Source organism: Manacus candei, unplaced genomic scaffold (genome assembly GCF_025592945.1).
Source record: "Manacus candei isolate 608988 ecotype Guabito, Panama unplaced genomic scaffold, ASM2559294v1 h1tg000015l, whole genome shotgun sequence".
In the NCBI taxonomy this organism is placed as follows: domain Eukaryota; kingdom Metazoa; phylum Chordata; class Aves; order Passeriformes; family Pipridae; genus Manacus; species Manacus candei.
Genome location: NW_026138063.1, coordinates 23,821,747 through 23,846,005, shown reverse-complemented (window position 1 = coordinate 23,846,005; position 24,259 = coordinate 23,821,747). Strand labels below are relative to the sequence as shown.

The 24,259-nt window shown below is 60.2% G+C and overlaps 2 protein-coding genes across 6 annotated transcripts; one reads left to right on the top strand and one right to left on the bottom strand.

Moving 5' to 3' along the window:
* Positions 1-351: 351 nt before the first annotated feature.
* Positions 352-22,817, top strand: SNED1 (sushi, nidogen and EGF like domains 1). Of its 5 annotated transcripts, none has more exons than XM_051781276.1 (33): positions 353-833; positions 3,748-4,035; positions 4,504-4,644; positions 5,350-5,512; positions 6,425-6,550; positions 6,674-6,787; positions 7,547-7,657; positions 7,901-8,014; positions 8,106-8,222; positions 8,489-8,614; positions 8,884-8,988; positions 9,424-9,537; positions 9,669-9,785; positions 10,218-10,334; positions 10,413-10,529; positions 10,764-10,877; positions 10,958-11,131; positions 11,305-11,418; positions 12,290-12,403; positions 12,829-12,942; positions 13,024-13,137; positions 13,714-14,010; positions 16,052-16,235; positions 16,322-16,434; positions 16,912-17,190; positions 17,560-17,704; positions 17,998-18,080; positions 18,825-18,911; positions 19,111-19,227; positions 19,686-19,773; positions 20,364-20,447; positions 20,656-20,694; positions 21,065-22,817. In XM_051781276.1, exons 1-32 carry the CDS (start codon positions 378-380, stop codon positions 20,690-20,692), a joined length of 4,584 nt encoding a protein of 1,527 aa, XP_051637236.1. In that variant the 5' UTR covers positions 353-377; the 3' UTR covers positions 20,693-20,694; positions 21,065-22,817. The 5 variants fall into 5 exon arrangements, with proteins under 5 accessions (XP_051637239.1, XP_051637236.1, XP_051637235.1 ...); XM_051781275.1 differs by having other exon boundaries at positions 7,544-7,657; XM_051781278.1 differs by lacking the exon at positions 8,884-8,988 and having other exon boundaries at positions 7,544-7,657.
* Positions 22,818-22,920: 103 nt separating this feature from the next.
* MTERF4 (mitochondrial transcription termination factor 4) lies at positions 22,921-24,201 on the bottom strand. The gene is made up of 3 exons (XM_051781280.1): positions 23,859-24,201; positions 23,522-23,706; positions 22,921-23,441 (listed from the first exon to the last, which is right to left on the bottom strand). The coding sequence occupies exons 1-3, from the start codon at positions 24,199-24,201 to the stop codon at positions 23,085-23,087; spliced, it is 885 nt and encodes a 294-aa protein (XP_051637240.1). The 3' UTR covers positions 22,921-23,084.
* Between the last annotated feature and the right edge of the window lie 58 nt (positions 24,202-24,259).

Genomic DNA, 24,259 nt, shown 5'->3' with positions numbered 1-24,259 from the left:
AAAAAAAAAAAAGCCAAAAAAAAGGAAATGACACAGTGGGTTTTTTTCTCTTCCACTCTCTTTTTTTTTTTCCCCTCATCCAGTCCTCTGTTTTAAGGGAGCAGAGGGGACCGCTGCTGAGCCACTGCTGGGGGGAGGGCTGGCCGCGGAGGGGGCTCGGCGCCCACGCGTGGTTTGGGGTGGGAGCCGCTCGCCCCGCGGGGGACAGAGGGGGGGTGCGGGAGGAGGTGCGGGGTCACCCCCGGCTGCGGTGCCCCCCGCGCTGACCCCCCGCACCCCCCTCCCACGCCGCCCGTGGGGGGACCCCGCCCCCTGGCCCCGCCCTCCGGCCCCGCCCCCGGCGCGCCGAGCGCCCATTGGGTGGCCGTGCCCGAGCTATGCAAATGAGGCGGGGGCGTGGCCGGCGCGGGGAAGGCCCTGCGCTGCCTGGGCGCGGGTTCGCGCCGCGCTCCGCGCCCTCGGTCCCGGCGCCGCTCTGGGCAGCGCCTGCCTTGCCTTGCCCTGCCCTGCCCTGCCCTGCCTTTCCCTGCCTTTCTCCCCCTTTCCTTTCCCTCCTTTTCCTTTCCCTTTCCCCGCCATGCCTCGGTGGCTGGTGCCCCCGTGAGAGGCGAGCGGCGTTGCCGGCGGCCATGCGGGTCCTGGCAGGTTGGGCCGTGCTGGTGGCCCTGGGCGAGTGGCTGTGGGCCGGTGGTGAGGTGCCGCTAGGGGACTTCTACCCCTTCGGGCCGGCCCAGGGCGACGCCGCCACGCGGAAGCAGGACGACGGTGGCTCCGAGCTCCGGCCTCTCTCCATCCCCTTCCCCTTCTTTGGTGCGGGGCACACCGGCCTCTATGTGAGTAATTTCGGCTTATTTGTTCCTATTTGCTCTTGTTTCCTCCTATTTGCTCCCTCTTATTTGTTTCCTCCTATACCCTCTTATTCCCTCTCTCCTGTTTATTTTCTCCTCTTCCTCTCCTCTTCCCTGTCCTGCTCGGATGAATCTGAGTTTCCTTGGGAGCCATCAAATGGTCCCGACTTAACTGGAAGAGTCAGAGGACTAGCGGTGTGCCAAGGGCGCTGCGGCGGGCCCCAGGCTTGGGAAGCAGGCTGGACCCCTGGCTCAGTGGGGGGATCCCCAGCGAGGGTCCTGGCCCCGCTGTGCTGGGAATCCTGGGCAAAGCGCTCACCTGCAGTGAGGAACCTGGACTTAGTGCTGGCTGGAGCCAGCAGTACCTGCATACCCATACTTTATGGGCCTGGCCCGGTGACGTGCTGGGGGATCCCGACAGCAGGGAGCTGGACACATCTGGTGGGCAAGAGTTTGGAGTTGGTGTGCTGCAGCCCTGGCATGGTGGTCCCTGGCTGGTGGCCCTTAGGGGCAGTGGTGGGGCTCTGAGTGTGATGCAGAATAAACATGCCTGCCCTTTGGGCCGCCCATTTGGCACATCCCATTCCCTTGCCTGCACCCACTGGGCTCCTGGGACTACTGGTGACATGCTCCTTGCAGCCCCCAATCTACCTGGAGGGGACTGTGGCCAGAGAGCTCGAGTCATGCCTGGCCCATCATATCCTCAGCAACTGTGGCCATCGGGTGGAGGGGCAACTCTGAGCACCTGGTTATCCATGGAGTCTTTTGGATGGTGCTGCCTTGTGTCCTGGAGTGAGATCTGGGCTCCCCACACCAGTTCCCACCTGGCACAGTGAATCCTTCAGCTTCCTGGTCCGTTCTCCCTGGTTTGCTCTGGGCTGACTGATGATCCAGACCCAGCTGAGGGAGGAGAGGGCTGAGCATCACCTTGGTGCCATCCTGCAGCTGGGCTCATGTACTGTCCCACTGCCTTGGCTCAGCATGGAGTGTGCTTGGTCCTGCCTGGTGGTGTTTTTCCCCTGATCAGAGTGCCAGCCCTGCCATCAAATGGTAGGGACCTGGGCTTGGGGCATGGACCACCGTGGGAGGATAGAAGAGACTGTGAGAAGCCAGGTGATGTGATGGTTGTCTCATACAGATTCACAATGTGGCTCTAGGTCCTGGAGGGGCTGCAGAGGTCAGAGGGTGTACATTCCCTTCCCCTGAGCCAAGACCCCCCTGACTCTGCAGAGAGCCAGCTTTCCTGCCCCCAGCGTGGGAGTCCATGTGGCAGGGGCCCTCCTGCCCAAGGGAGCTGCTGTCCGGGGGGGACTGGAACAGGGCTGGGCTCACCTGGAAATCTCTGTCTTCAAGGGCTGTCTCCACCCCCTCCTCTTTCACAAAACCCAGCAACAACAAAAAAAGCCCTTCTTGGCTCTGGTTCTCTCCCATCTTGCTTTAATCAAGGGAAGAATGTTCCTCTGCAGACACAGTGGGGTTACGGAGGCTTTGGGAAAACAGAATCCTCTTTCCCTTAGTCACAGTGAGGACTGCCCAGTGTTTGAATGGAGGGGCTGAGGAACCCTCCCTGGGGACTGGGGACCTTCCCCAGGGGCTGCACAAGGCCATCGCAGCTCAGCCCCACTCCCCTGCCTGGCTGTGCTGGCAGCTGTGATGAAGGCATACTGGCTTCCACATGGCTCCTGGGGATGCTGGCTCCTGGCTCCTTGTCGGCCCGCGAGTGTGACACCAGTGCCTGCCCCTGCGAGCTAGAGCTGCTCTCTCCACTTGAGAGCCTCCTGCCTGCACTATGCCCCCCTTTCCCACCCTGCAGCCTGGGGGCTTGCCAGAGGCAGACACTGTACACTGGAGAGCTTGGCTGGGGGCTGTATGCTCCTGCCTGTCCCACTGTCACTTGAGGGCTAGGGAATGGAGCAGTTGGGAGCTGCCTGCCCTGCTGAGCCTGGCACTGTGGCAGAGTGCTGGCAGGGTTTCCTCCTGGGAATTTTGGAGCTTGGGGTGAGAGCATTTCCCTTTGATCCCTGCCCCCCTCACAGCCTATTCAGGCAGGCAGGGGATTTCTTCCTCTTCCTCACTCCTGCTGCATCTGTAAGCTGTGAGGCAGCACTGCTGGCAGCAGCATCTGCTATTTCCAGCTTCCTTACCTGGGCTGACAGCGGCCTGTGCCATGCATCCCTGGGCCAACCATAACTGTCCCAGTTCATTAGTGCTGAGGAACAGCTCGGAGATCTCACCCCAGAGGTCTGCTGTCCCCCACTTTAATGAGAGCAGCCTGCTGAAGCACTGGGGCCTTTGCATGGGGTGGTGGCATTTGGTCACCTGGGGACCACAAGCCTGTTGGCTCACTCGGAGTGCTGTGCATGCTGGTGGATGGATTGCTGCCCAGCAAGGCTCCCCACATCCTGGGCCAGTGTCCACATGGCTCAGGCACAACTCCCCTGCCAGGAGGGTCACAGTGGTGCCTGGCTGCAGACCCCAGCCCCCTGGGCTGCATGTGAGCCGTGAGAGCAGGGAGTGAGCTTGGCCCCTCGCCCCGGCCGAGAGCACTGCCGCGAGATGGCCCCGTGCACTGGGCACTGTTTGTTTAAAGTGCTGGGCTCCTGCAGTTTTCGCAGCTGTTCCCCTTCCTCTGGCCCGAAGAACAGGGCTCGGTTTGTTCGGGCCGTTGCCTGCAGCTGCGCTCCAGCAAGCAGGCGGCCGGGGCGGGGGACTGCGGGTGTTGTGGGTGCCGGGGCACGTCTCATCTCTGCTTCTAAGGACAGGAAGGGGAAATGCTCCAATATTTGTGGAAAGGGGAGAGGGAGAGAAAGGTGAAATGGAAAGCACCTCTAAAACACGGATTCCTGCCGGCAGCAGGAGTCGGCTGTGACCATCCGTTTCTTTTCATCCCTCTCCATAGGTAAACAACAACGGGATCATCTCATTCCTGAAGGAGGTCTCCCAGTTCACACCGGTGGCCTTCCCCATCTCCAAGGACCGGCGTGTGGTCGCTGCTTTCTGGGCGGACGTGGATAATCGGCGGGCGGGCGATGTGTATTACCGAGAGAGCACCGAGCAGCCCATCTTGGAGAGAGCCAGCAGGGACATTGCTCAGTATTTCCCCGAGTTCCCTGGATTTTCTGCACAGTGGGTCTTCATTGCCACCTGGTACCGAGTCACCTTCTTCGGGGGCAGCTCATTTTCACCAGTGAGTAACTGGGGCAAAGCAGCCACCCCAGGTCCGTGCCTTCCACGGTGGTGTGGCTCCTGCCACATGCGTCATGGAGCTGGGAGCAGGGCTAAGTTGACCAGGATGGCTCCATGGCAATACCTTGCTGTGACAGAGCAACAGTGGCCTGGCAATACCAACCCTCCTCTTTGTGCCACGTGGAGTCTTTATGTCACCAGCGGCCACCTTCTTGTGCAGCAGCGAGGTGCCATTTTCCTTCCGTGTGCCCGATATCCTTATTTCCCCCCATTTTCCTGGGAGGAGAAGCAAGGTCTTCTGGCTGGTGATCACAACGAATTAGAATTAAAAATAATTAAACTCAAGTGCCTATTCTCACAGAGGAGGACTGGGATCAAAGAAACAACCCTCTGCAGAATGTTCCTTATGTCACTGTATTTTCTGACCAGCTCCTCTTTCCTCACTGCTTTTTTCCCCTCCCTGCTGCAGGTGAACACTTTCCAGATCGTCCTCATCACGGATGGCAAGCTCTCCTTCACCATCTTCAACTATGAGTCCATCACCTGGACGACGGGTATGCACGCCAGCAGTGGGGGGGACTTTGCCGGGCTTGGTGGCATCGCAGCACAGGTAAGTGTTGAACATGGCCCCTGGGGCTCCTCGGTAGCACATCTGCCCTGCGAGCTCACGGCTCCTGGTCGGGTTTTTTGGAGGTGGAAAACCTGCCCCTGCTTTTTTTTTTTTTTTTTTTTTCCTTCCCTCCCCTCTTCAGAGTTCTTAAATATCTGTGTGTGCTCTGGCTCCCAAAGCTGAGTCCATACAGGGGGCTTTGTTATCCTAAAACCACAGGTCTTTGCCTTGGCTGCTGCCTCATAGTCCCTTTTCCTTCCTAACCTCAGCCTTTAAGAGCAGCTGCCACAGCCAGCATAGCTTTTGCTTGTATTTTTATATCTTCCGTCTGTATGTTGTGTTTAAGGGGAAAAAAGCCAACACCCACACCACGAAAACCCCAGTACCCACTTGGATGTGTGAATTTACCAACAGTTGATCTGTGCTTGGCTCCCTGCCTGCCAGCCTGAAGCAGGCAGGGTGCTGCAGGTGGAGAGGAAGTGGATGGGATTTGGATGCTGGGGGAGAGACTAAGCAGGCCTGGCAGCCACTTCCCCCCGTGGTCCCAGCATGTGGACAGGGCTGAGCGCTGGCCAGTGGCATGTGGAAGGGAACAGTTGGTCCGAGCAGTGCCACCAGTGGCACCGAGTGACAGGAGAGATGAGTCCAGCTGCCTTCCCCCATGCACTAGTGATGTCTCTTTACCCTCTGCCCTTGTCCTCCCAGGCAGGTTTTAACGCTGGTGATGGAAAGCGCTACTTCAACATCCCTGGATCCCGCACTGATGACATCGCTGACGTGGAGATGACGACAAATGTGGGTATCCCCGGGCGCTGGGTGTTCAGAATCGATGATGCCCAGGTGCAAGTGGGGGGCTGCAGCAATACAAGTAAGAGGACAGCAGTTAGGTTTACTTAACTCCCAACCCAACCCCACACTGTTCTCCAGCCCCATCTTTCCCTGCCTCAACCCCCACCTCCGCGGGGTGGAAGAGATGTCTTGAAGGGCTTTGGGGGGAGAGGGGAGGCAGCCGTGGAGGGGACCTTCTTCAGCACTGGCTGTGGCTTGGGATGGCACCTGTGGGTGCCCTGGGGCTGGGAGGGGACTGGGAGAACGACTGGGGAGGGGAGGAAGATTTCTGAGATTAAAAGATCCTGTGGGGAGCGATGAGGGAGGCTGGGGAGGAGGTGATGCACACAGGCGGGACCCCACCAGCCCGCTGCCAGACAGGGCACGAGGGGCCATCACCCCTGGGGAGTGCACATGTCTGTCAGTCCCAGGAGGCTGGGCTGAGCCATACGGAGGGCTGCTGACTGCCAGTCTGCCACGTGGGGCCAGGTTGCCAGCGTCTGGGCCACGGTCCCCACCCCAGGGGTCAGGGGTCCTGACACATCCCCCGTGGAGCTGCTGGCCTCCCGTTCCTCATCCCCACTTCCCTCGGCCAGTTTTTCCCACGCGTGATCTGCACGTCTTGTGTTATCGGTGGATTTGCTGTACATGGGCTGTCCTGTCCCCTTTCTCTCTGCCCTGGATGGGTGAGGTCATGTCTGTGTCCCCCTAACCAGTGAGGCAAACTGCGTGCAGCCTCTCCCCCTTGCACAGGAGGAATAAAACTGCTCCCCTGTCTCAGGGGAACCCTTGAGGAGCAGACCCTGCCCTGCCATCAGCCCTGTGGGCTCCCTGAGCGCCCCAGGGAGCCGGGTGGGTGCAGACACAGACCCTGGCACTGGTGTGGCTGGAAGGCGGCGGGTGAGCCCTGTCAGGGCAGGGGCTGATGGAGGGGCACTGTCTGTCCCCACAGCCTCTGTCTGCCTGACGCTGCGGCCCTGTCTGAATGGGGGGAAGTGTATTGAGGACTGCATCACAGGGAACCCCTCCTACACCTGCTCCTGCCTGGCCGGCTTTACTGGGAAGAGGTGCCATGTTGGTGAGTGCTTTGCTGCATGGAGCAGGTCTTTGCTGCCACTGTCACTGCTGCGTGCTGGCAGTCGGTGTATCCCTGCTGTGCCCCTACCCTGAGCTCCTGTCCCCATCTGGGGCTCTGTTTCAGATGTGGATGAGTGTCTCTCCCACCCGTGTCAGAATGGAGCCACCTGCCTCAATGGTGCTGGCAGCTTCACCTGCAGGTGCCCACCAGGCTTCAGAGGCAACAACTGTGAGACAGGTGAGCAGTGCAGCATCTGCAGAGACCCCAGGCTTGGGGGGCACTGCTGCTCTTGGGGAGGGCTCTTCAGACCAGAGCTCCTGCAGTAGCTGCTGAGCTCAAGCAGTTTGTGACAGCCAGCTTGGATTTCAGCTTGCTGAAGGCAAAGGAAGCTTTTCTCTGGCCATGAGCCCTTCCTGCTGCTGACTCTTCTGAGGGCTTGGCTCAGCACTGCCGCCAGCACTCTCCTACCACCACGCCCTTAGTGAGAAAAGCGGTGGTCAGTGCTCAAACAGAAGCTTTGCAGGCCCTGCTTTTGCAGGTGATGCTCTGGTCCCAAGCCCTTCAAAGCTAGCAGGGACCCTCCCAGTCCCTGGCAGGGGCCATGGTGACTGGTTTCCCCTGCTGCTGGCCTCCACCTGCCTGTGGAAGTGCCGCCAAAGCATTTGGCTCCCATCAAGCTGCCATGCCAGTGGAGAAGGCGAGAAGGGAGTTGACTTTTGGGGAAGAGAGGGAGGGAGGGAGAAATGTCCAGCACAGCACACTGACATCCAGGAGGTGCAGGGGGCTGAAAGAGCTGAGCTGCCTGAGGAAGGGTTTTGGGGACAGTCATGACTGGGGACATGGCCACTGTCTCCTGGCAGAAGGTGCACTGGTGGCTCTGAGCTGTGCTCTCTGCTTGGCCCCGGTATCACCACGTGTGTAGAGGGTGCCATGTGCTGGTCCTGCACCTGGGTTGACACCCCCCCTTTTTTATTTTTTGATGTTCCTCTGCAGCAGAATCACCCTGTGAGAACCGGGTGTGCCAGAATGGTGGGAGTTGCCAGGTGGTGAACAGGACAGCGGCGTGCTTGTGCCAGCCAGGATACACAGGGGTGGACTGCCAAACAGGTGGGTGGCAGGAGCAGGTACAGAGTGGAGATGGTGACGTTTCACACCTTGGCAAGCTGCCTTCCCACCCAGCTTCATTCCTGGACATATTTTTGGGATGGGAACGCTGAGAATTGCCAGTGGCTTGGATGTTTTTTCATCTGTTGCCTTTGCTCTCCCAAGCATCATCCAGGCTGGGAGGCACTGGATGAGCTGGCTGTGCCCACACATGACCTGACCATCTCTTCTGGCCTCCCCTTGCAGAGGTGAACGAGTGTGAGTCCAGCCCATGCCTGAATGGTGGGCACTGCATTGACCTGGTCGATAACTACACCTGTGTGTGCCAGGAGCCCTTCGTGGGACAGCGCTGCGAGACAGGTGCCTGTGCCCCAGGTTGACCCATGCCAGGGACTGTGTCCCCTGTGTCCTGCTGGCCTTATCGCTTACTCCTTTGCTTTCCCCTTCCCAGATTCGTCTTCCTGCGAGGACCGGAGCTGCCAGAATCGGCAGACGTGCAACTACATCCGCCCTGGCCGCTATATCTGCACCTGCTCCCCGGGTTATTACGGCAACAACTGCCAGTATGGTGCGTGGGGTTGTGCCTTGACCAGCCTGGCATGGGAGCTGCAGTCAGGGGAGCCGGGCAGGAAGGGGTAAATGGCTGCAAAGGGGCTCTGTCAGTCATAGGCACTGCTGAAACTGGTGTGCGCGGAGGGGCCGTGGTGCTGCCGGGAGGGAACTCCTTCCTGTGGGGCTGCTTGACCGTGCTGGGGCCTCCAGCGGGACCCCCAGAACAGAGGGTGTTCCAGCCCCAGGCTGGACCCCCTGACTCAGCCTCCCCATTCCTCGCAGGCGGGCCCCGCGTGCCTGGCGCCTGCCTCTCCCACCCGTGCCAAAATGCGGGCAGCTGCCTGGAGACTGAACAGGGCTATGTCTGCGAGTGCCGGGAGGGCTACACTGGACAGGACTGTCGAGACCGTGAGTACCAACCGAGGGGTCTTGCTAGCGGGGTTCAGGATTGCAAGGGGAGCCTTCATCCTCCTGAGAGGGAGAAGCGGCAGCTCCAGAGAGCCTGTTCAGAACAGCGGGTTTGTCCTGCTGAATGAGGCTGTGCCTGGATGTCTGGGGGCCTCAGGGCTGCTGCCCACCTGAGCTTCCCCTGTGGGTGGCATCTGGCAAGGCTGCTTGTCTGTCCCAGCTCTACAAGCAGGAGAGGTCCTGGGAAGCTCCCATCTCCTCTCTTGCAGAGCTCTCGGAGGGCTGTGAGTGTCGCAATGGGGGCAGTTGTCTGGAGGGGAACGTCACCATCTGCCAGTGCCCTCCTGGGTTTTTTGGTCTCCTCTGTGAATTTGGTAGGTGAAAGCTTCTTGCTCACTGTGTTTTCTCACTTCGGAATGCTTGAACCAGGCAGGCTGTGAGCAAGCAAGGAGACACTGCCCATGCCTGAGCCTAGCACAGTGCCAGGGGCATACAGTGAATTTGAGCCTGGAAATATGTCCCCTGGTGAGATGGCAATGCTTCCATCTCCATCAGCCCCCCTTGAGCTGTGCCTCTCCCAGTGTCTGCCCCAGCCCAGCTCCCTTGAAAGGGTAGGGAGTCTCAGCCTTTGTGTGCTCCCTCTCCAAAGGCATCCAGGCTGGACATTGCCACTTGCACTGTCTGTGTAATGGGGTATAGAGTGTCTGCCCCATCTCATTGGACCCTGCAAAGTTAGGAAACCCCTGTTTCCGTCTGGGTGTCCTCCTGCCACTGGCTGAGGAAGGCTGGCGCTGACCGTGTGTTTGCAGAAGTCACCACGACACCGTGCAACATGAACACGCAGTGCCCGGATGGCGGGTACTGCATGGAGTATGGCGGGAGCTACCTCTGTGTCTGCCACACCGACTACGGCACCAACCACAGTAAGGCTCATCCCTGGGGAGGCGAGAGCAGCCCTGGGGTGGGGGTGAGCGGGGAGCACCGTCACCAGTGGGGGAACCACTTGTGTCCCTGGCCACATGTCCTCAGTGAAGCCCTGTGTTTGGCTTTGTAGCAATGCCGTCCCCCTGCGACTCAGAGCCCTGCCTGAACGGGGGGTCCTGCAAGGTTCATGACGACTCGTACATCTGCGAGTGTCCTCGAGGCTTCCTTGGCACGCACTGCGAGAAAGGTACCTGCACAGTACTCCCTGTGGCCCCAGCACCTGGCAGGGGGTGGGAAAAGAGCTTAGACCTTTCTGGGCAGCTGCTTGCAGAGCTGGACATTGGTGCAGGTTATCCCATCCCATCCTGCAGGGTAGATGAGCAGCGTGTGACACTCAACAGTTGCAGCAGCTGATACAGTTGTTTCCTGTACAACACCATCAGTGTTGTAGTTTTTTTACGTGCCTGAGCTTCTGCCCTTGGAAGCAGCTGCCAGTCTCCTGGCGTGATGTGCCTGCATGACGGGCCCCAAGGCCCCGGCATGCATCTGCAGGGGTGTAATTTTGGTGGTGTTGCTGGGCCCAGGATGCACTCAGCTTCCCTGCAGTGAAGGGTTTGGTGGGGTGCTGGGGGGAGGCAGCAGCTCCGGGTGACCACCGCTCTCGGCGCTCTCTCTGCAGCCAAGCCTCGGCTCTGCAGCACAGGGCCCTGCCGCAACGGGGGCACCTGCAGGGAGGCGGATGGCGAGTACCACTGCACCTGCCCCTACCGCTTCACCGGCAAGCACTGCGAGATCGGTACGGCCCCCCGGCTCCCCTGCGGGGACGAGAGGCGGCGGCTGGCCCACTAGGCTCATGCCTGCCCTGTGCCCCCAGGTAAGCCAGACCCCTGTGCCTCAGGGCCCTGCCAGAACGGGGGCACCTGCTTCCACTACATCGGCAAGTACAAGTGTGACTGTCCCCCAGGCTACAGCGGGCGGCACTGCGAGATTGGTAGGTGTGAGGAGGGAGTGCCGGTGCTGGCGGCTGCAGGGGGAGGGCCATTGACTGGCCTGACGGCCGTGATAGCAGCAAGCAAACCTCACTGCTTGCTTTAAGCCCCCTTTCCTGTGATTTGAAGTGCTGCAACTCTTCCTTGTGCCCTGCTGGAAGGGGAAGGGGGCTGACTCTGGTTTCTGAGCTCTACCAGCTCTGCAGCAGCCATTCTTTGCTCTGCTTTTCTTCTAGTGCCCTCCCCATGCTTCCTTAGCCCCTGTGAGAATGGAGCTACCTGTGAGGACCTCGGTGGGGGCTATGCTTGCACATGCCCCATGGGCTATGTAGGGAAGCACTGCCAGTCTGGTAAGGGCCTTGAGCTTTCCCTTCCAGCTGGGGACTTGGGGTGCCTCTGGGGGCCCCACTCATCCCCTGTCTCTCCCCAGAGGTCGACTGTGGCATCCCCAGCGATGTGAAGCATGCCCAGGCCTCTTTCAACTCCACCAAGGTGGGCTCAGTGGCTGAATACCAGTGTGAGCTGGGATACACTCTCAGTCAGCACAACCACCCCCGTGTCTGCCACATGCCAGGAGTCTGGAGTGACCCCCCAGAGTGTGATGGTGAGGATGCTGGGGAGTGGACAAGCCCTGAGGCACCATCCCAGTGGGCCGTGGTCACAACTGTGGGTTGGTGACCCCAGGACATGTACTCCAGTTGTCCCCTGCCCTCCCAGGGACCTCTGCCCTGTGCTCATGTCTCTCACCTTGTCTCTCCCGTGCCCAAATGCCTGCAGAGATCGATGAGTGCCAGTCCCAACCCTGCCTGAATGGTGGCCAGTGCAAGGACCGTGTCGCTGCGTTCCTGTGCCTGTGTGAGCCAGGTTACACTGGGCACCACTGCGAGTTGGGTAAGAGACCATGCCAGGCATGCTCCAGGACTGCCAGTCCCTTCCTCAACCCTCAGCCGCTGGGAAACCTCAGTGGGTTGTGAATTCCATGACCAGGAGCTAGGCTACCTGCGCTTGTGTGCGCTTGGATCGGCCTGAGGCAAGGGCTCCTCTCCCAGGGCTTCTGAACAGCTGTGGGATTTTCCAGTGGAGAGACACTGCTCCTGGTCGGGCAGAGGAGCAGGCAGGACTGTGGGGGCAGGAGTGCTATGTCCCTCAGTAATAGATGCTGCGTGGGCATCTCTCTTGCTGGCAGGGCAATGACTTTTCCTGATGCATGTTTAGCCCAAACAGAGAAGCCCCAGATCTTGGGGCCCAGATGGGAAGTTCCCTGTGTGGCTCCAAAGCTCTCAGCCACAAAGTGGGGAGGAAAGCAGCTTGAGGTCACGTGTATTTGGCTGTGCTCCCATGTATGCTTGTGATTGTGGTTGCATATGGGTGCTGGTTGAAGGGGATGACGGGCAGCAGAGTGGGTGGTGGCTCCAGCTCAGCTCCCTGGGGCCTAGCAGAGGTCAGTGGTAGGAGAAGGTGGGCTACCTGTCAGAGGTTAGATGAAGGGACATGCCACAGACCTCCTATGGGATCTCTTGGTGCAGCCCCACACCACCAGTTGTCCCTAGGTGTCCCTAAGGGAGTGTCCCCATTCCACATGCCTGCTGCAGGGGCAGATGTGAGGCAGTTGACATCCAGGGGCAGGGATGTTCCTGACCACTGAGACCCAAGTGTCATGGGGAGGGTCCATGCCCTGTTGAAGAAGCGCTGCCTCCCTGAGCCCTGTCCCCAGCCAGCAGCTGTCTCAGTGCTGAGCAGGTGTCTTTCTTCTGGTCCCCAGATGTTGACGAGTGCCAGTCGCAGCCCTGCAAGAACAGCGGGACCTGCCGGGACCTCCCCGGGGCCTTTGCTTGCTACTGTCCTGAGGGCTTCCTGGGGACCCAGTGTGAGACAGGTAGGGACTCTCTCTTCCCGAGGCAGTGGGAGGCTGGACTCTGGGCACTGGGACATGGCCAGGGCCAGTACCAAGCCAGGCAGCTGGTCACTGTCTTGGACACCTTGACCCCAAGCCATCACTCACTGTTTCACTTCCTTGCCTGCGGTTTTGGGGGCAGAGCTGAAACTGCTCTGATGGGGAAGGAGCAAGGAATGAGGTGTCTGCCAGTTACAGACCCCCTTTCCAATGTGTACACCCCTGCCAAGGGATGTGTCTGCCACGGTGCTTGGAGGGGATTCAATGTCCAACCCAGCTGTGCCAAACCCTGGGCTGCACATCTGCCCTGCTTCCCCCTTGGGGATCAGTCAGCATCGCTTGCCCCTGGGAGCTGCCTGCTGGCAGGCCAGGGGCCTTGCTCACTGCTGGCCTCCTCCCACCTCCAGAAGTGGACGCCTGTGAGTCAGACCCTTGCCGAAATGGAGGGCAGTGTGAAAGCTATGGGGGCTCCTACCTCTGTGTGTGCCCAGAAGGTTTCTTCGGCTACCACTGTGAGACAGGTGAGGCAGGCAGGGCAGCGCAGGGCGGCCGCGGGGCCAGTGGCACTGCTGACCCTGCTGAACCTGGCACCTCTCCCACAGCCAGTGACCCGTGCTTCTCCAGCCCCTGCGGGAGCAGAGGCTACTGCCTGCCCAGCAATGGCACCCACAGCTGCACCTGCAAAGTCAGCTACACAGGCAAGAGCTGCGAAAAAGGTAAAGGCCCTCAGCACCGGCACCAGGATGTGGTGTGGGGCTCGACACCAGCCCGGCAGTGCCAACCACCCACAAGGGGCTCAACGTCCGGGACCAGCAGCACTCCTTGAGGCAGACAGGGCTGGGGGCTTGCCTTGGGGGGGCAGCCCGTGCCCCACCAATGCCATGGGTGGGTGCTGGCATGCTGAGTCGCTGCCACAGGCGTTGGGCTTGGCACCAGGACGCTGGGGACAAGTTTCCCCTGCAGCAATGTCAATCCCTCAGATGCCCTCAGGAGGGGAGGCTGAGGTGTCTGAGGGAAGCCTTCTGGCACTTGCCTCCCCAGGACCCCTCGCCCTGTCCCACAGTGGCAAGCGCTTGGCCGCTAGTGATGCCAGGGGGTGCTCCCAGCACCCTGGCTCCTCCCATGCCCACCAGGCCAGGGGTGGCTTGCGCCCACAGAGCCCCTGCCAGGTGTGCCAAGGGAGACAGTGACAGCCCTGTCCTCCCTCGCTGCTCTGCCGCTCACTGCCGGGGTCTGTTCTCTAAAGATTCATGGCGTTACCTTTCCCCTTTGCTTTTGCTCACACCCTGAAGAATTGCTGCCACCAACCTCATTAAAGGTGGAAAGGGTGGAGGACACTGGTGTGTTGATTTCTTGGCACCCACCTGAGGACGCAGCCGCCAGGCAACTCATTGACGGCTACGCCGTGACGTACGTATCCCTCGACGGCTCTTACCGCAGGACAGATTTTGTGGACCGAAGTCGTTCTGCCCACCAATTGCGGGCACTAACCCCCGGCAGAGCCTACAATATTTCTGTCTTTTCAGTCAAACGCAACGTGAACAACAAGAATGATATCAGCAGGCCCGTCATGCTCACCACGCGCACTAGTGAGTAGCGTCCCTGGGGGGATCACGGTCGTGAGCACATGCAGCCCCCGCAGGTGCCAGGGCTTGTGCTGCCACCTCCAGCCTGCCGTCAGCTCCAGCGTGGTGTCACACCTGGTGGGTTTGCTGGTGCAGATCCTCAAATCCAGCCGGGGGCCTCTGGAAAGCGCTCGGCACAGAGAACTGTTGTTCTCTTTGCTGTGAGTAAAAGGGGATGGACCCCCTGTGGCTCACCCTGTCCAGGGGCTGGCAGGGAGCTGGCAGCGGGGACTGCTCCTGGCTCCTGTTTGTCAGGGCCAGGCCGTGCTGCTCCTTGTCATTGTGCCCAGGGTGGCATGGACCCCTAGTGCTGCTTGGCTGAGCTGGAGAAGCCCCCAGGCAAGGTGGGCAGCGGGGCTTGTGCAATCTCTGCCAACAACGAGTGCCATGGGCGAGTCGCCCTGCCGTGCCACTGGGCTTGGTGTGGGGACGTGAGGGCAGAGGCTGACAGGGACCTCTGCTCCATGGGTGGAGGGAAGGGGCACAGTGATGCCTCTGGGGCATGGAGAGGCAGAGCAGCTGTGATCCTGCTTTCTAGGGATTGTAGAAATCAAAGGCAAGCAGGATGGAGGGAATTGGACTTAGGAAAGGTGGCCTCTAGGGAGAGGAGGACAGTAGTGGGCCTGTGAGCCACATCCCTCACAGCGGGCTGAGACTGAGTGAAGCACAGGGGAGGAGACAGCAGCATGGTGCTGGGCACAGCATCCTGTGGGGCCTCAAGCCAGGGCTGGATGCTGGTTGGTCAGCCGGAGCCAGGCTTGGAATGGCCCCCTGGTGTGTGCCATGGGCTTAGCAGTCACTAGCAGTGTTCCCCAGGGCTCAGTTTTGAGGCTGGTCCGGTTTAACATCAGTATTGATGATCTGGATGTGGGGATTGAGTGCACCCTCAGTGGATTTGCAGACTGGCACCAGGGTAGGAAGGCTCTGCAGAGAGACCTGGACAGACTCAATCAATGGGCCTGGGACAACTGCATGAGGTTCTACAAGATCAAGTGCTGGGTCTTGCACTTGGGTCACAACAAGCCCCTGCAATGCTCTAGGCCTGGGGAGGAGTGGCTCGAGAGCTGCTCAACAGGAAGGGAGTTGAAGGTGCTGGTTGACAGCAGGCTTCGTATGAGCCAATGGTGTGCCCAGGTGGCCAAGATGGCCAATGGCTTGTGTCAGCAATAGTGTAGCCAGCAGGACTAAGGTAGTGCCCCTGTACTCAGCATTGGTGAGGCTGCACTGCGTTCAGTTTTGGGTCCTTTGCTTCAGAAAGGACATTGAGGTGTTGGAGCATGCCCAGAGAAGGTCAGCAAGGCCTGTGAAGGGTCTAGAAAATGTGCCTTAAGAGGAATGGCTGAGGGAGCTGAGTTTGTTAGTCTCAAAGAGGAGGCTCAGGGGGGACCTCGTTGCTCTCTACAACTCCCTGAAAGGAGGTTGTGGTTAGGTGGGGGCTGGTCTCTTCTTCCATGTCTACAGTGAGAGGACAAGAGGAAATGGCCTTAAGATGAGACAGGGGAGATTGGGATTAGATATTAGAAAAAAAATTTTCACTGTTGGAGTGGTCAGGCATTGGAATAGGTTGTCCAGAGCGGTGGTAGAGTGATCATCCCTGGAGGTGTTCAAGAGGCACCTGAATCTGGCACTGGGTGATATGGTTTAGGGGCTCCAGTGGTAGTGCTGGGTGAATGGTTGGACTTGATGATCTTCCAACCCTGATGATTCTGTGATTAGGGCCAGACCTGGGCACTATGGCCCCTTTGGAGCTTGTGGTGGCAAGCTGGGGCCACGGTGGGACAGCCTCAGGGGTGCCTTGGGTGGCACAAGGCCCTGTGGGCAGGCAGATGGATGTGCCTCCCCCCTACCTTGAGGCAGTGAGGATGGGAGAGCATGAGTCCAGCAGGACAGGTGGCACTGAGCAGCTCCTCTGGGGAAGCTGATCCAGAGGTGCAGGCAGGACCCCCCTTGGGGGGGCATGGGGTGACCCATAATGACCACAGTCCTCTCCGTTTGCTCCGGCCAGGACCGCGTCCGGTGGAAGGCTTTGAGATCACAAATGTGACAGCCAGTGCCATCACGGTGCAGTGGGCTCTCCACCGGCTCCAGCACTCCACTGTCAGTAGGGTGAGGGTCTCCATCCACCAGCTGGGGGACCTGGCAGGCCGCACCGTGGAGCTGAACAGCAGCGTGGCCAAATATACCTTCCTGTGAGTGGGGCAGTGGTGGGTGCCAGGGCATTGGCCCCCCAGGCTGCCCTGCTTACCCCTTCCCACCCCACCTTTCTCTTCCACAGGGACCTGCAGCCAGGAGAGAGATACATCGTCCATGTCACGACACTGAGCGGCCTGGGGACGGAAGACCACCCCTCAGAGAGCGTGTCCACAGCCCCTTTTCACGTGTGGACGAGTGAGTGGGATTACCTTTGCCACCCCAGCTTGGTGGGTGCAGGGGCTTGGCAGGGAAGGTGTGGGAGCTGCCAGGCACAGCAGGCAAGAGGTGTGCAGACAACCCTGGGAAGGGCAGGAAAGGTAGTGGCATGTCCTCCCCTGCCAGATGTTGTTCACTGTCTGAGACCAGCATGAGCTCAGCCCCGTGCAGCACCCATGTGGGCCAGATTCATGCCCTGCTGTCCAACAGCTAGAGGACAAGGGCAGACTTGTGTGCCAGGGTGCAGTGAGGCTCTGCCTGTCTTGGCAGGGACCCAGGGCCGCACATCCCCTCCCAGTGCGTCCCACAGCTGGAGCAGAGCTCAGGGCTGGCCTGGGCAGTGCCAGGCAACCTGGGGGCCTGGTACACTTGTAAGGTGGTGTGAGCAAGTGGGGCAATGGCCATTCAAAGATACCAGCTCTGACCATTTTCTTTCCCACCCCCTGCCTGCCACAGGGCCTCTTCCCCCGCAAAACCTCACCACCTCACATGTCACTGCCACTTCTGTGTCCATGGTGTGGGAGCAGCCGCCCACTGGCACCATGGAGGGGTACATCATCAACGTCACCACTGCTCAGAGTGTCAAGAGCCGCTACGTGCCTAATGGGAAACTGGTGTCCTACACGGTGCGGGACCTGCTGCCTGGGCAGCGGTACCGCCTGTCCGTGACAGCCGTGCAGAACACGGAGCAGGGCCAGGTGCACAGCGAGCCCGTCCACCTCTACATCACCACCTGTGAGTGCTTGTGGGTCTCTGCTGGATTGCTGCAGCACAAGGGAGGCAGTGGGATGACAAGGAAGCAGGCTGTCGGGGTAAACCAGTTGACCAACAGAGAGCCCTTGCTGCCCCAGCAGCAGGCTGTGGAGAGAGAATACAGGCCCATTGCAAAGAGGGGTGGGGGTTGCAGGGTGCTGCCTGTTAGTGAAGGGCAGATGCAGAGTGACAGCTTGGTGATGGGCACTTGCAGCCCCAGTGTGTGGAGAGTGTCGGCGTGTTGCCAGACAGCCCTAAATGGCAGCCTGGGGATGATGGGATGGGATGATGGGACTGGCTGGGAGGTGGGTTGCTGTGCTGGCTCATGCCAGCTCACCCTTTGGTCTGCAGTGCAGAGGGATGTGGCTCCGGAGAGACGGTGGAGTCCAGCTGGGCACCCCCGGGTTCTGCGCAACAGGCTGCCCCCAGCTTTCCTGCCCGAGCTCCGCTTGCTAGCAGATCATGACACAGCTGAGGAGCCCTCGCCAGCCCCCAGGTAGGCACTGCTCCAGCACTCCTGGCTCTTCCACTAGCACTCGGCACAAGCACTAGGCAGAGCCAGCCTCTTTTCCCAGATCCCATGTCCAGGTATCCACAGGGTCAAGCTGTGCTCCTGCTGGAGCACAGCCTCTTGCCCACCCGCTGGGGTCCTAAGCCAGGAGCAGGTCCCCCCCAGGACTCACATGGAGCCTGATGTCACCATGATTGCTTTATGTAGCTGCCATGAACCCCAGCGTGTGAGGCTGGGACACCTGCAGTGCCCTGTACCCTTACACCCTCCTGTTGCAGGTTCACAGAGCTGGTGGATGGCAGAGGGAGGATCAGCGCCAGGTTTGGCACTGTGCTGGGAAAATCCATCACTGTGAAGACACGTAAGTGCTCCGTTGCTTTTCTGTCCTGATCCTGTCATCCAGTGCTATCTCCTGCACCTTCCCCCAGGGTGAAGTGGCTGCTGTAGGGCTGGGGGAGCCACAGAGGAGGGTGGAGCCCTCTCACCCAGCCTTGGGTAGGCAAACATGTGCCCTGCTTGCTAGACCACTGCCAGGGAAGAGGGGTGACTCACAGCCAGGAGGGGAGCCCAGAGAGTGACCCTCACTGATGGGAGGCAATACTGACTGTGGCACGGCCGCCCAGGCAGTGGCCTCACAGCCCTCCAGCACAGCCCCTGCCTGCCCAGCAGCCTCAGTCCCCACTGCCAATAACAACCTTGCACCCGAGGAGGGCACCTGGGTGAGAAACCCCTCACTAGTCCAGCCTAATCCCCCATTTTCCATCCCCAGAAGACCAGGGACACAAGTGCCAGCCCAAGATACTCTAGCAGGCTGGGGAACCCCACGCCATGGGGTGGGGAAGGAGCCTGGCACACCTGAGGGCAACCCTGGGCTTGCTGCACATCCTGGCTCTGCCCCTGCCTCTGCAGGACTCTGTGTCCCACAGCCCTCCAGGAGGGGTGAGGGGATCACCCCAATTCTAGGGATGGCAACTGTGAAGGGCTAAAGCAGTGCCTCAGGCCTGGCCAGAGCCCCAGTACTGCAGGCAGGCTGGATCCCCTTGGAGGGGCTGCCTTTGGGTCTGGCTTTGGCCTGGAGGTGACATTTGACCATCTTGTTGTCCAGAGCCAGAGGCTCCAGTGAAGCTGGAGAACACGGAGGTGTCCAGCCGGGACAGCCTGGCACTGCAGCTGCATGAGGCAAAGAGCAAGAGTAAGTTCCAGGGGAGACCCACAGCAGCAGGGACCCAGCCCTGGCCCCACAGGCAGGGTGCTCGGCACCAGCCTGCCTTCCTTGGGGGCATGGCATGTGTCCCTGCCCACCATCTCTCCCTGGGAGCACCCTGGCATGCTGGGGGCTTGTTAGGACTGTGCTGTGGCCCCAGGGTCTGACAGCCAGGCATGTTTTGTAGGAGAGGGGTGGAACTGCTCCACGAATCCCTGCAGGAATGGAGGCACCTGCACCAGAGATGCCGAGTCCTACCACTGTGCCTGTTACCCAGGGTTCAAGGGCCGGCTCTGCCAGTTGGGTGAGTGCCAGGCTGTGCCAGAGGACCAAGCTCCCTCCTGCAATGCCAGGCTGGTGGCTGTCCATCACGAGTTCCCCAGGACGTAGATCACCCAGCACACCCTGTCAGCACCCGCCACCCCCAGGCTCTACTAGAGATCAGTGTCGTGCTGGGAGAGGGGCTGGGCTCTGCTCTTGCCGCTCTGGGGAGATGTGAGAGTGCAGGTCTGCTCCCCACTCTTGGCTGAGCTCTCCACCTCTGTCTGGCAAGGCCAGGCCCCTGCCTTGCCCACAGAGTTGCCTAGGCACTGTGAGGCTGGGGGCTCCACTTCTCCTGGTGGGTCAGCTCTGTTGAGCCCAGCACTCGAGCACAGCCAAGGAGAAGCCAGACGGGCCTCACCGGCCCCTTGCCACAGGGCACAGGCAGGCAGGGCCATGGATGGGCTCACTGATAGCTCCCCTCTCCTATTCCCCAAGCAGCCTGCAAGAAGGTGCCACACTCGTGCACACGGCTGTACTCGGAAACCAAGTCATTCCCAGTGTGGGAAGGAGGCACCTGCCACTACCTGTGAGTACTGCCTGCAGGTTGTGCTCCCCCCTTCCCCCTGTGCTCTGAGCTGGGGATGTCTCCCCATGGCTTGGCTTTGAGGAAGGGAGAGCAAGTGTGAGGCTGTCTCCAACCCCAGCTGGCAGCTGCCCCCTCCCCAGTGCAGGCTGAGCAGCCTGTCATGCCCCTGTGGGTGCCTCCCAACTGCGTTTCAGGGCAGGGTGTTCCTGAAGTGAAAGCTCCGTACTGGTGTTATCACCCACATGGCAGCAAGGTTGGATTTGGTGTGCGTGACCCCCAAACAGCAGCAGATCCCACCCAGCTCCTGGCTGCCTCTCCATATAAAACCAGAGGGCTGGGGGAGCCCTGCTGCAATGTCAGGGCATGGAAGGCTCTGGTGTTGCCCCCTGTCTCCTTGTGATGGAGGCAAAAAGGCCTGGCTGTGTGAGGATCAGCCCTCGTGCACATCAGGCCTGAGCCCCATTCCTGGCAAGGTTGGCTACTGCAGCCTGGAAGGAAACAGGGAAGCACCCAGACTCCACCTCGGCACTCATAAAAGCACATCTTGTCCCTGTTGTTCCCTACACATCACCCCTCCACTGTGTGTGCAGGTACAGGAGAGTCTACAAGGTACACCAGGACGTCTGCTACAAGGAGAGCTGTGAGAGCAGTGGTTCCGAGAGGACAACCAGCAGGTACAGCAGCAGCACACTGAGCGTGCCAGCCTTCCTTTGACCCTGGACAGGAGGATGCAGCTGGCAGGTGGCCCCCAGCATGCATGGGCACACTCAGGCTGGGGTGGACTGGGAGAGGGTGCAGGCATGTCCAAGGCTCGGATGCCGGTGCTGTGAGCAATGTCTGAGGGGCGCAGGGCTGATGGTGCTCTCCTCTGTTCTCTTCCAGAAAACCAAGCAACAGTCACACACTGAAGAAGCCATAGAAGTAAGTACCTGCTCCAGCCTTCCTCAGCCACAGGCAGGGGCAGTTCTCGTACAGGGAGTGGGGGAGGAGGAAGGGTGGAGGGCAGGGCACACCCCTAGCTCACACCCCCCACGTTTAGGAGGTGTGAGGGCTTTGTGGCTGAGGGCTCCTGGTTGTGTCTGGGATGGAGGAGCAGAAGCCAATGTTCTGCTTCCCCTTGGCTCTGCAGCTTCATGAACAAGAGATTCCTGCACAGGCTAAAGCTGGAGCTCTGGAGAGGGCAGGTCCCCTTCTCCCAGCCTGAGATGGGTGCACGGGGTGGGAAGAGGCAGCTGCGGGGCTTTGAGGGGATTCCACACACCAGCTTAATTTTCCTCCTGCTCCTCCACAGGGTTTAAAGCAGTAGAAGCTTCATCTTTCCACATCTAAGGGCTTTTTGAACACCAGGAAGATCAGATCTGCTCACTGCGTTGAACACAGCAGGGGCACCTTCCTGCCTGGTGTTAGCCTCTCCCTCTCCTCCAGCCTGTTAGGCAGCCAGGTCAGCAGACCAGGCAGTGCTCCCTTCCCCCTGCCAGCCCAGCACTGCCTTTGCTGGTTTGCCTCCCTCTGGCCGCCTCTCTGCCCCTGAGGAGCTGAGCACCAGTGCCCCCGAGGGGGCCAGCCCTGCTCGGGCCCCCCAGCCACTCTGCACAAGCGATGGGCTCCCTGCTCCACTCAGGGATCAGCCCAGCAACTTGCCAACAGCATCTGCACCAACCTGTTTTCATAATCCAAGGTTATAAATTACCTATAACCCTCAAATAAAACAGTTTAATGCAGAGCAAAAAGCTGTAGCCATCAACTGAAACATGGCCCCCAAAAGTCTGCTCGGAGATGTTCCAGCCTCTCTAGATAAGTTAAAAATGGTAAGCAGCTCCGAGCAGCGAGGCGAGCATGGGCAGTAGAGGCACATTCCTGTTTCCTCTGCTCTAGTAGGGGCAACTGATGCAGCTTCTTCTGCCTGCCTTTTTTCTTTGCTTTGTAAACAATCCCTGGTTTTCACCAAACTTCCAGCTCAGAAACCAGTCGAGCACCTAGAAAGAATTTTAAAAGTGATCTCTAGGTGAAGTCTGTCAGCTGAGGCACGCCAGTGCCACCACACTTGTTGTAACTGCCCCCACACCAACGCAGGGCACAGCAGAGGCTTGGTGGCAATGCCAGGCCCACATGCCATCCCCCTGTGCTACTTCCAGCGTTTGCCTTCCCTGTGGCACCAGCGCTGTGGAGTGTGTGGAGGAGAGAACCAGCACTGCGGCAGGGCAGGCAAAGAAAGAGCGTAGTTTAGAAACATTCCTAGTTTTTGTGAGTTTGTATGACAACACTAGTTAAACATAGATTTGTGTATTAATGTACACAGTGTATATTATAAATTAATACATACCAGAGATATATCGCAGTTATGGTATAGAGCATTATGTCCCCAGCAGCGTGGGGGTATCCCGGGGGAGGCCCTCCCCTCCCACCTAGCATCAGTGAACTCTGTAGCTCAGCCATATGTCTCAAGTGGCGGCCTGGAAGATGCTCTTGGAGCAGGACAGGCCTAGGAGTTGCAGTGCTCCCGCCACCACCCTCTTCCTGCCAGGAGCAGTGTAACAGTGCTCAGCCTGGAGGAATAGCTGCAGAGGCGGGTGGCAGAGACAAGGTGAAGCCTTGGCCCCCTGGCCAGCGTGATGCTGCCCTCCTCCACTGCCTCTAGCTCTCATCTCAGAGGAGAGACGTGCCTCATTTTCCTCCAAGGCTATCTGGTCCTGCTTCAGCTACCTGGCAAGCACATCAGCACTACCTCCCCAGGGCAGGAGAGGAAGCCACCTGGGAGAGCAGGGCAAGGGGAAACCCAGACCAGCCTCTGTTCTCTGTGAGGGACAGGAGGGTTTGGGGCCATGGTCAGAAAGCTTTTGCATCCCTGCCCTGTCAGCCACGAGATCAGTGCTAACACTGGCTGTGGAGGTGAAGGCAGCCCTGCCGTGGGACAGTCCTGTTTCCACAGGGCCTGTGCCCCCAGCCCCAGGAAGCCTGGCCCTGCTGCCAGCTGGCATAGCAGCCCACTGCCTCCCACCCCACAGCTGGCAAAGTATGTAATACAGCCTTGGAAATAAAATTAGGGGGGGGGGGTTTGTTTTGTTTTTTTTTAAATAAAAACACTTTATGGAAACTGGATTTTTTTTAAGTAGTTGGTCAGTGGTCAGTGAGGAAGAATGAGTGGTGTTGTATTTGATAGACTGGATTTATTGGTGCCCCACACATGGGGCCCTGCAGCCACCACTGCTCTTGCTGATGCTGGGTGGGAGCCCAGAGCACCCATGGGTACGCAATGGGGTGGGGGAGTGTGCCAGCATGGGAGGGCTCAGGCACCTCGGAGCCTCACCTCCTCACTCCGGGGCTGTTTTACTTCTTTCACTGTCCAAATCATCATCTTCCTCTGCATATAGTGCATCCACCTCCTCCTCCTTCCCCTCTTCTGCCTCCTCCCGAGCCAGCAGCTTCTTGAAGACCTCATACTCCTCCAGGGTAGAGCAGGCCAGGCTGGCCAGAAAGTCTTTCTCCGAGAGCTGAAGGATGTCCTTCAGTTTTGGGTTATTGGTTTGTATCTGCCCTTTGTGTGGGGTCTCGTAGAGCCCTCGGCGCTCCAGGAAGATGTGCCGGTTTCGGAGCTCGGCAAAGGGCATTTGGAAGAGTCGAGCCTTCACCATCTCCTTCTGCCGGACTCCCATTCTGAAGTAAGCGTACTGCGGGCGGGACGGGCTGTGTCAGGCACAGTCCCATCCCCGCGGCAGGCTCCGGCAGGGAGAGGGATGCCGATGCTCACCTGGAAGTGGTGGTGGAGGCTGCACGGCTCCTCCAGCAGGACGGCGGGGCAGGTGCCCAGCACCTCCCGCAGCTGCTCCGCCGTGAAGAGGCAGCGCTCCCGCAGCAGCCGCACCGCCGCCGCCAGCCTCCTCCGGGGCACGGCGAAGAGCTGGGGGCAGCGGCTCAGCGCCCGCTCCAGCCGACCTGCAGGCACAGGGTCAGCGGGCCGGGCCGGGCCCGACCTGCAGGCACAGGGTCAGCGGGCCGGGCCGGGCCGGGCCCCGACCTGCAGGCACAGGGTCAGCGGGCCGGGCCGAGCCCCGGTGCGCCCCCCCGTCCTCCCCGCGCCGCCCTACCTCCGTCCAGCCCCAGGCGCCGCAGCTCCTCGGCGCGCTCCCGCAGCTGCTCCGTGGGCAGCCGCAGCAGCGCCGGGCTCTGCTCCAGCAGCGCCAGGGCGGCCTCGGCGCTCAGCCCCAGCAGCAGCAGCTGCGCCGCCACCGCCTCCCGCCGCTCGGGGCCGAGCCGGGGCTGCAGCCCCTGGAGCCGCCGGGCCTGCTCCTGGCTGAAGCCCATGGCCCGCAGCGCCGCCGCCTCCCCACAGCCGCGGCGGGGGCACGGCCGGAGGGCGGCGAGGAGCGCCCGCCCCGCCAGCACCGCCCGCCCGGCCCCGCGCGGCAGCGGCAGCGGCAGCCCCGCCATGGCCGCGGCCCGGCCCCGCGGGGAGCAGGCGGGAAGGCCCCGCCGCGCTGCTCCGCCC

Excerpts from the sequence above, each read along its gene's own strand:
- SNED1 (XM_051781275.1), top strand. The coding sequence starts at position 378 with ATGCAAATGAGGCGGGGGCGTGGCCGGCGCGGGGAAGGCCCTGCGCTG. Across the intron at positions 8,989-9,423 it reads TGGTCTCCTCTGTGAATTTG|AAGTCACCACGACACCGTGC; the intron begins GTAGGTGAAAGC and ends GTGTGTTTGCAG. Across the intron at positions 16,435-16,911 it reads CCCTTTTCACGTGTGGACGA|GGCCTCTTCCCCCGCAAAAC; the intron begins GTGAGTGGGATT and ends TGCCTGCCACAG.
- MTERF4 (XM_051781280.1), bottom strand. The coding sequence starts at position 24,201 with ATGGCGGGGCTGCCGCTGCCGCTGCCGCGCGGGGCCGGGCGGGCGGTG. Across the intron at positions 23,707-23,858 it reads GCGCCTGGGGCTGGACGGAG|GTCGGCTGGAGCGGGCGCTG; the intron begins GTAGGGCGGCGC and ends CTGTGCCTGCAG. Across the intron at positions 23,442-23,521 it reads GCCTCCACCACCACTTCCAG|TACGCTTACTTCAGAATGGG; the intron begins GTGAGCATCGGC and ends TCCCGCCCGCAG.